The sequence below is a fragment of the Pagrus pagrus genome (assembly GCF_965226575.1).
Source record: "Pagrus pagrus genome assembly, chromosome: 16".
Lineage (NCBI taxonomy): Eukaryota > Metazoa > Chordata > Actinopteri > Spariformes > Sparidae > Pagrus > Pagrus pagrus.
Genome location: NC_140200.1, coordinates 15,755,732 through 15,766,520, shown reverse-complemented (window position 1 = coordinate 15,766,520; position 10,789 = coordinate 15,755,732). Strand labels below are relative to the sequence as shown.

Here is a 10,789-nt window from a genome sequence, read left to right as displayed (position 1 = left end):
GACGTTCTGGTTTAAGCAGGCACAAACAAAACAATATGTCAGCAGCACACAGGCTGGTTTGAGTGCTACTGAAATCCGTGCACCTCCGATCGCAGAGACAGCGAGAACAGCGTGAATGCATTATTCACAACACAGGTAATATTGAGATGATAATGACCTGCAAGTCGTCTGTGCCGATTTAATATCTCCATGGAGCTTTGAGGCTTCAGCCTCTGAACACCTGAGCCGGCAGAGAGCTTCGTAATGATCGCTGCAGCACCTGTGCTCATGCAAAGATGCAGCCTGTTTACATTCTCCACATCCATACAGTCACAGCGTTCCTCCCTTCCTGTGCTCGGAGGGCACAAACACAGCCAGAAAAAAACACATTATTGATGTTCCTGGATGTGCCTTTTCATATGTTTGTGCAGCTTCCACCGTAGCAATGTTTTCACCAGGAGGATGATGCAGAAAGAGAGGACATTATGCCAAAGGGGGTTTGGAATAAAAACACATTTTGGATGATATGAAATCAGGCAGCGAGTAGCGTAGATTGAGAGTACGGCTGATGAATTTAAGTGAATGGAGTCCAAGAAGAGGGACAAACAGGTATAAATGTGTCCGCCGCACCTGCTGCCGGAGAGAGTGGCGATGTCTCAGCGGCAGCAACCTCGTGACAGACAGGTGAGCGAGGCTTTGATGAGAATCAGCCAGCTTTCATGTGCAGCCAGAGGGGAAGAGAGCCCTGGGAGTACAACTCATCCATCTCTCTGCTATAAGGAGAACAGTCGCCTCAGGCAACCAACAGGCACAAACACACACACCGACACACACGGGCTTGATTTGTTACACCCTTGTGCGTTATACTCCACTGACTTACATTTATTCTATAACTTTTGGTCTAAATTCTTCACACTGGATGACTAACCGCTAACCACTGCTGTCCCCCTAATCTTAAAATAAACACACATTCTGACTCTCAAACAACACAATTGTTCTGAAACGCACTTTTAGTCAGACAGAAATAGAAATATTCTCCCAAATGTTGACTCATTTCTGGAGCAACGTCCACGCTTGGTTGAGCGAGAAAACCAGAAACGTAAATAAATAATTAAATAAATAAAAACTGAAACCAAACCAAGACTCTTACTAATGTGCTGCAGAGTAAATCATTCCTACAAACACTACAGTGGGTGATAAACAGTGCTGATGGGCAACACTCCTAGCAACAGGCAACAACGTGGGCAACAGGATAAGAAAAAGAAAATGCAAATGTTCCCTGGCAACAAGGTTTTTCGTATTGGATTAAGATAAAAGAGCAACGATGAGCGTGTTTGAAAACCTGAGGGGGAATTATCTTCATTTTCCTGCCCTCCACAGGGAGGTCAGAGGTCAACTGCTTAGACGAGGTGCGTTGAACAGCTGGTGGAAATTGTTGCAGGAGATAATGTGCCAGACATCTCGAGTGAATGGTGGAGGACACGTTTGTCTCCTCAGACTTGTGGCTGGCTGACGGATCTCAGTGGTCGACCTTTACAGATGGAGTTCTGTTAAACTGTGATGACCTTCATGATATGAGCAGTGAGATGGACGATAAGTTGGGTAGACACTGTGCTTTTCTGTGTGTTAAAAGGGAATGTCTGTATTTTTTTTTACCCTGGCTGCTGGCTGCAGTGTAATCCTTTGGGGCAACCCAGACCGCCAAAGTAAAAGTGCTTGTTTTTTCCGCTGACAGGCCGAGGCTGTTGCTCTGACAATCACAACATTACGGAAACAATCCTTTATGTAACCAGACACACAAAGTCTTGTTCGAGGAGAGAAATCAGAGTTTTGTAGGAGGGCTTAGGAATGGTTACATCATCTTAGATATCTGGGTCATTTAACGCCAACTCGCGCAGAATTCAGAACATTTCATGGATTCCTCGTCTCAAAGTCAATGAGTTCTTTGAATGGGTTTTCGGTTACATGCCTGAAATAAAGGCTGTGGTTACCGCAGACTTCAAATACTTACACGTTTTGTTCTACAACATAAAATACATCACAAAATGTAATTAATTACAAAGCGAGGTTGCTAACAAGTGCCTCTGAGACTACAGAGGTTGTCACAGAGACTCAGTCGTCCGTCTTTCCAGGCCGACTTCAGTTATAGACTAATCTAACTTTGACTTTACAACTTGTAGATTGATCAAGTGTGTATACTATAGCGTAGTAAGACGCTGAAGTCATGCTACCATGATGTTTGTTTGCAGCCTTACGTTAGCTTTTCACTTCTGGCGGTTCAATTTGCGCTTCAAAAATCACAAAAGTGCATCTGTGAAGATTATCTTGCAGAACCAAACGTATAAACTTGTGTTTGCCCCAAAGCTTATTTTCAGCGATAATCCAAAATCCAACTCTTCAACTTTTGTTGAGGAAACAATGACGACGCTAACTTCTGGGTTAGCCTACAGAAATCAGAAGTCCTCCCTACACCTCTCTATGCTCTCAAACTTTTATATGAATCTTTTTCTGCTGCTGTCTGGTAAAAGAGATTTTGAGTCTCAAGGAGAATATTTCAGGTAAAATAAAGATTAAATAACCCCACTGTGGCTCAGGAGGTAGACCGGGTCATCCACTGATTGGAAGGTCTGTGGTTTGATCCCTGGATCCTCACCTTTATGTCAAAGTATCCTCAGGCAAGACACCGAAACCCCAATTGCTCCTGATGGCTGTTCGATCAGTGTGTGTGTGTGTGTGTGTGTGTGTGTGTGTGTGTGTGTGTGTGAATGTCTGAGTGCAGAAATATTGCTGAGCTGCTGTGTCAAGGCCCCAACCTTGACAAGGCAGCCTCTGCAATCAAATGGTATCACGATAAATGGACTTGTACAGCACTTTTCTCATTTTATCGATCACTCTAAGAGCTTTACAAGACAAGTCAGCATTCACACATTCATACACGGCTGCTACTTCTCTAAATCAAGATTTTCAAAACACCAATTTGAGGAAACATCTTCTGAAGGACCTCTAGAGTTCAGAGACTCAAACAGCGCTGAAGTTGTTCACCTCACCGACAAACTTAATGTTGGTTTAAGTCGCTCGGTCACCATCTGTAGCTCGATTTCACCGTTTGTACTCTTTTGTAGTTGGTTTGTTGTGGCTGTGTAATCATGTTGTCATCTCCTCGCCCACCCATGTGGCCTTTAAAACAAAAGTCCACACAGATGGACTTTACTTTGGACAAAGTCTTATGAAACAGAGAGCCGAGATCTAATCGTTATCTGCTTGAAAACTCTGGATATGAAAACATTTGGAAAGCCACGACTGAACATTATTCTCTTAACCGAAACTAAAACCCAAAACCTGTGCAGCTTTGTGTTAATCTAAATTAGATCTCTGATGCTACAAACTATCCTCCAAGTGTTGTTTTCCTGATTCAAAATGCATTCAGACAGCAGACGGAGCTTTGACGATGTTTACTCTTCCTTCAGTACAAATAAGGAACTAGTCGACAAAACATAAACAAGTTCTTCGTCGTCAGGTGTTAATCGTAGCCATAACAAAGTCCCTTGTTGATAAATACCAATTAGCTCAGACTTTTAAAAAAGATAAATAGGAAAACAAAAAAAAAAATAAACTAAAGCATCGTGATTTTCATTTTAATAAGAACACCAGCAATTAAAGCTACAAAGAAGTCTACATGGTAAATTAATGACGTTGAGGCAGTCAATTAAAGGTTTCTGAAGGCTGAGAAAGCAAATGTGCTGATGGTAAGAAAGCCTTGAAATGTCTTGTTTTCTGTTGGAGGTTGATGGAGCTGGTGATGGAGATGTACACCGTGACTGGAGAGCAGTCCATGAAGCCCAGCTGTGGGGCTACGGGATGGCCCGGTTGGGTCTCTTTGGAGGGGGAGGGGGCATGAGCTCAGAGTCTGGGTCCGGCGGGTGTTTCCGGTTCTGGGCTTGGACTGCCTGAGCACAGCGGTCCACGTACTCCAAGAGGATTTCCTTCGTGACGGGCTCTCGAATGCTTTTACACACAGCTGGGGAGAGAAGGAAGGAAGGAAGGAAGTTACTACAGAGATGGTGACAGAGTCAAGTGGAACACAGTGTTTGTTTATTTTAGCGCAGGCAAGAAAAAAACACATCTAACAGATAAATAAAGAGCCGTAGTTTCAAATATTACCTAGACAACATTTAGTGAATTTATATGTTCTCTAGTATCCTGGTTTTGAGTCTTATCCTGGATCCTTTTTGGGAAATTACATTTTTATTGAACATGAGAAACCTGGTTCTCCATATCCATATCGTCTGCCTGCAGGTGTGGTAGGGTGCAAATATGCCGCAGTTTCTTTTTGACTACTCCAGGCGGCATAAACAGTTTTCTTAAATCCAGTAAAAGGTCTCCTGAAACCAAGATAAGCCGTTTACGTGCCAGTTAGCTACAGCTGCAGCTGCTGAACCTGCCAGCGACAGTCATCATGTCAATGATGGTGGACGAGACATTTTGAGTTATCTTTTATAAAACTTTTCCTTTTCTTTGTTTGTTTGTTTGAATCCATATCCATGTGTCTGCTGTATCTGTACATGGTGGGTGTGTAGATATATGCTTGTATGTATTGTATGCTGACATGTATTTAGTTTCTGTTGATGACTTTACATGATAATATAAATTTTTGGAGCAGATGCTGATACCAAAAGCAGTGAGTAAAAATTCAGAAACTGATATACTGACCAATATATACACGTCTTTTGAAATGATGCCTCAAATGTGGTCATCCAACACGTCACTAACGAGACTGTTGGCTGTGTAGTAACTTTTTCACAGTCTTATATTTCATTAGTTTTATGACAAACTGCGACTTTATTGAAAATTATCTTTTAAATTGACAAACATCAGATGTTTTCAGACAGGATCTCTTCATTCACTACCATACAAAGGTTTTCTGAAACAAGGTCCCAGAGGAAACCAGAAGGGTCGGGACTTCGGACATTTTGGATATTTGACTTTGAATGCCATGCTTCCCAGTAATAGCAACAGTCACTAAGGGGACGAGGCTCAGCCAATCAGCACGCTCATGACCATGACCATGATTCCAAGAGCACGTAGACGAGTTTCTAAACAGCTCATTGAGTTGTTATTAGCTGGAGGAGAAATGCTGTGCTATCTGTCTAGATTTTTAGATAAAAGCTGCTTTTGCCATCTGGGCGCCGAGGCTGCACAAACAGCCTGCCTGAGGATCTAAAGCTCAATAACTCAGGACTATCTTTTCTATCTTCTTCTATCAGTTCAATTCATCTTTAAATGTATCTCCCCTCGCTTGTGCTTCTTGTTTTATTGCCTCTATTTGGACTTTTATGCGCCTCCTCGTACAGCACTGTAAAGTCAGCGTTTAGGTAAGTGCTACACAAACGAGCACTATTACTGTGCTAAACTAATATTTTTGCATTCATTCTCAGTCTCTTGTTTTTCTCCATTTGTTTCCTCAGGAAGCCGTTACAGCTCTGCAATATTTTTATGTAAGAACATTTGAGATAAATGTTTTGTCAAGAGTTTAGATCCATGTAATGTTATATTGAACTGGGGAACTAAAATTACACTCAGAGAAATACTGGAATACAGTTCAACTCCTGCCGAATCTGAAGACTACTACATTTAAAAGATCTTAAGTTTTTGAAAGTAAAAACTGGTATCAGGGTATTAGTATCAAACAAATTATAAGATCTATCTAAAGCAACTCAGATGATGCTCCCATTTAAACATAATTCACATTTTTGCAGCCAGACAATAATGATGACTCTACTGCAGCTCTGCTTAAGTACCTTAAGGGCTTAACCACCTCTTTATGATATTTCTAAAGCAGGAATAATTGTCTTCTTGCTGCTTGCGGCAGTGGAACAAACTGTAAGCATATTATCATAATCCCACCATGGAAACAAAGTTTTAATGGGGGACAGGTCAGTAAACAGCTTATTTATACATCCAGCAGACAGCATTAGCATTCATTTAGAGTTTCAAGCCACCTGATAAGAAGTCCAATAATCTTTCTAGTTTTAGCTCCAGTTTGGTCTCCACCAACTCTTGAGGGGCATATCTGTCTCTTTAGCTGCTGAATGCTCCACTAGTTCACCAGCTAGTCGCATACTACGTCTGTCTGCTATGGCCTGAAACCAACACACTGAAGTTGTTGGTGGTAAAACCAAAACAATGAGCTGAAAGATGCTAAAATGCGTGATAGAATGTCAACAATCAAGTCTCTTTTATTTTTATTACCGCCAAGGAGGTTATGTTTTCACCTGCGTCTGTTGGTTTGTCAGCAGGTTTACACAAAAACTTCTGACCAGATTTCTACAAAACTTGGATGGAAGATCGGTCTCGGCCCAGAATAGACCCCAGTAACTTTTGATGCGATTCCCGAAAAATGGACAGAACCAGGAATTTTTTCTCACTTTCTTTAACATTTAGTGATAGGGTGCTGGTATTTTCATTAATTTTTCAGGCAGTAATGCATGGATCTTGATGAAAAAAATTAGGAGTGATCCAGATATAATCCAGATCTAGCTGATTTGATTATATATTTTGATATTGATTAGGCTTGAATGAATTAAAGGGGACTGTTGGCACAACAGAGTGACATACTTGTTTAGTTCATCATCCAACTTGGCGTTTACTTTAACTGTTCTTAACTCTTAATGTAGCCTAATCTGATTTTAGATTGAAAATAAATCAAGTCAGAGGTAACAACAGTTTTCTATTGGAAAAACACATTTCATATATTATTAATGGTTAACTGATAATCAATTGTTAAGGCAGCCGGCTATCAACTAAAGAAATTGTTTAAAATGTGTATCTGGAGACACATTTCTTGAATCTAGCAGATAATGTCAGTTTTCTTTACTCAAGGTAAAGAGATAAACAAAACATCTCGTCCCAAATTGCTGAAAAGAGCATTCTGGGCATGAAATACAAGGCCAGACTGTCTGTGTGCACGCTTAATGGAAAGTACACAGCAGAACGTCTGCCCCTCCACAATCAAACACAATCTCTAGCAACACAGATATCAAACTATGACCGAAGGCTGATGTGAAGTAATGGAATTAATAATAAAATAGATGAAATGAGCTTATTGCAGCCTGACTGGTTGTTGTTTACCCAGATAAAAGACAAAGACAGAAGAGACTGAGATATTAAAAAATAACTGTATGACTGTGAAGGACAAAGTCTCACCCATCGCTGTGTCGTAGGAGTTGGGGAAGCTCTTGTCCACCCGCTGCCTCATGAACACCCAGGTGTTGTTGGCGAAGGTGCACTCGATGATCTTGTTGTCGTACTGTTTCAGCTCTTTAGTGGCCTGTGCAGACAAAGATGAAAGGACACAGATGGTTTGATGGTTGTTACAACACACAGACTGAATGAGTGTAATTTTATTTCTGCCATCACCGCCTGCGAAAATTACAAACCCTCTAATGTTTTTTTTTTTCTTTGCCACATTCAGAAGCTATGACGGTCTGATCTACTCCATGGAAGTCCCATTATCATAATAGCTCTCTGAGACATGCTGCTGCATTTATGAATACCAATAACTGACAATGATTGGCAGTGTAACTGTAGTTTATTAAACATGATATGAATGTGCTGCAAATTATCTTCACTTTTGCTATCATGACTTATCATTCGAACACTTTTAACAGCAGTTAAAGGGCGAAATGAAACTTCAGGCAGCCTCAGAGGGCAACATTTAGACGGATAAAATGATTTACAAAAATGGAAATGTAGCCTACAAGGACTTCTGTGTTAAAACGCAACCAATGTGCAGCTCGACATGATGAATTATGTTGATTCAGGCAGCAGAGGCATTTGACTTGAGGAAATACAGCTACTGGTTAAACATTTTCACCTTTCTAAATGGGGAGAGGAAAAAAAAAACAGGCATTTCCGCTGGTATTTTTCTTTAAATTGCCAAGAAAAAATGACATTCTGGCTTTCTACAAATGCAAGTGAGAAGTCACGCTTTTGAATCCCATTAACCTTTGAGGAGTCAAACATCATGTAATGTGGTGATTAAACTGCACAAGGCCTTGCCACGACGGTGAGGAGTAATATGGGGGCGGCGACGAGCATCCATCACTTTCATTAATATAGTATAATTAGCCAATTAATCCTAACGGCTCCCTCTCATTTCCACTGTTTAGTCCTGGTTTTTGAATGCCCTCTTGACCCTCAGAAATGAGTTACAAGGAAATGGACAACCATTCAAGACCCTCAGACGTCATCAGTTGTCATTGATGATGTTTGTGTAAACAGATGCGACCAGACATTTCCAACATGTCGTCGTCAGCCATGGTGACTCCTCTTGTGTTACTATGGTAATCCTGATATTATCACAAGGCTGAGTTGTCATCACATGACTAAAGGAATGGGAACTCTGTCATGTGATGACAAATAAAGCCCCCAAAAATATGCAGCGAGGGGTCCTTGAGTTTAGATTATTTAGTCAAACCACCTTTTGAGAGATCAAAAATGAACTTTCATGCTCAGCATCAAAGGGTATAAAGGACGAGAGTAATGAAAGGGAATTTTTTTTGCTTCAAGTCTTTTACACCAGAAGTCACTTCAGTGTGACATCTTTAAAATATTCCCATTTACAAATATGTTCAGCCAGGACTGCTTTATGTAAAATAATAGGATAGAGGTGATGATGTAAAGGTGGTGAGTCTATTTTTGAGAGGATTTTTCTATATTAAATAACCTAAATGTAACATACTTTTTTGTTGCAGTGCTGCCTTAATATTTGGTGTATTTTCTACAAAAACACAGACGGTTAGTGACACAGTACGAGTGTCTGCATCTTCATGATGCAGCCCTCAACAAAACGTGCAACTGTTCCCGCTCCTCCTACGACACAGGATCACTGACTTATTACATCATGTTCTGCTTGGAAAACAAAATCAACTCTACACACTGGGCACACTGCAACATAGTTGAAGTATATGAAAATGGCACACATTACTGAAGATCAAGCATGAGTCAAAGAAGACATTTGAGCATCTGTTGTTTATTTGTCGAGGGACTGTGTCTCACTGAGAGGATTCTCGAGACTTGGAAAATGCAAATCCTCGAGCTGCTGAAGAGCAAAAAGTGCAACAGAGAGACTGGAATGCAGCGTTTGGCTGTGAAAGAAAATATGAATAGTGACTTATGTCATTATCAAGTGTTCTTCTGTGATTTTTCACCTCGACCTCACACAGAAAGAGGCTGTCCATGTATTTATTGTACTGACATGTTGTGTACAGACTCAAGATGAAGAGGCTGACCTCCAAGGCCACAGAGTGAACATCATTGCCAGGAACGCTACGATATTTGGCAAGACGCTAAACACAAAGTAAGAGCTTGTGTGATCCTGGAGTGTGGGGCATCTGGGCTCACAGTGGGGGTCCAAATCACACAGGAAGCAAAGAAAGTATGTGGGGAAGGAAGACAGAGTGGGAGGGAGCGAATACGAGTTATTGGATTTCAGATAACGACCTTGACGAATCATAACTCATGATTAATTAGTCATTGTGACTGTTTCAAAATTCAGATTGATCTCCTCAACCTTTGACTCTGACGTCAGTCTGAAGACAGAACCTTAGCAAGACTTACTGTACATCAAACATTTCTTCATTTAGAGACGAGCAGCAGATGAACCGAAGGAGCGACAGAATCTCTGAGCTTTCCTAAAGCTCGACACAGACGGCTGCCAGAGAACTGTGAAGGGCAGTACATGCAGGCAGGACGCTCTGCTGCAGGCTGGGATCTCTTCCTGCTGGTGAAGGGTGACATGTTGGCTGCCATTTTTCATCACCACTTGGTGCTTAATCCGTCCAAATCTCTCTCATTATGGCAGCACACGTGTGCCACCCGTTATCAGGGACTTTGGTGGTCAAAGTCTTTATCAGCCAGTGTTGCACTGCTGCAGAGCAGTCGTGTCTGCATTTTTATGCCAATTATGGTTTGTTCAGATTTAGAAACTACAAACTACCAACGAGAATAAAGAGCAGTATGTCCTGTTTTTTTCTTGCTACATGTGAGGAACCCTTCTGTGTCCTTCACTTTTAACAATGGCTTGTTTTGATGAATTAATCAGGACACTGGAAATGCAGATGCAGCAGTCTACAACACGCCAGCATTTTAAATAGAGAAAAATAAAAGAAAATAAAGTTGAGTGTAGTAATTTTCAAGGAATGGATGAGAGGATCTATACTGCTCTGTCTATTTCTGTGCATAAAGTACAGTTAAGCTTAATGTAAAGACTAGAAACTGGAAACTGCTCGCTAAAAGCTTTCCAAAGTTAAAAAAAAAGTTGCCTAATGCTTACCAATTCAGATGTTATGTATCCTTTATATAATCTGTATTCAAACAGAGATGTAAACACTCAATTTGCGGTCTAAAGGCAGGGACATGCATTATGATTGTTGTTAACATACATATATGAAATTGGTTTTGATCCTCTCTGCAAATAAACTTACATTCTAGTGTATTTCGCTATTTCCTGAAGGCACTTACTTGAATCAGCATATTAACATTATAAATGCAGTTCGACCACATCATTAAAGTGCTGCTGTGTCTCCTGATGATGACACCCCAAAAGCGAGAACAAGACTCTTCATCACTGGGAACAACTGAACACATACGACAATAATTCTGTCATGAAGTAAAGCAGAAACTGGGACCAAAGAAAACAAATATTTAAAGATTCCTGAGCGTACACAGCATGTGACCTTTAACTAGTCTGTGCAAAACACAGAAAGCCAACCTGCTTCTTTATCAAACGCTGGGATCTGTTATACTCTAC

General features: G+C 40.8%; 1 protein-coding gene across 1 annotated transcript in view; it reads right to left on the bottom strand.

Annotated features, from left to right (window-relative positions):
- Positions 1-3,416: 3,416 nt before the first annotated feature.
- The window catches only part of rngtt (RNA guanylyltransferase and 5'-phosphatase), a 97,956-nt gene continuing 90,583 nt past the window's right edge, over positions 3,417-10,789 (bottom strand). The window contains exons 15-16 of the mRNA XM_084376700.1: positions 7,183-7,306; positions 3,417-3,997 (exon numbers count right to left, since the gene is read on the bottom strand). Coding sequence (XP_084232826.1) covers positions 3,831-3,997; positions 7,183-7,306 — 291 coding nt within the window. The 3' untranslated portion in view covers positions 3,417-3,830. The remainder of the gene's footprint in view (positions 3,998-7,182; positions 7,307-10,789) is intronic.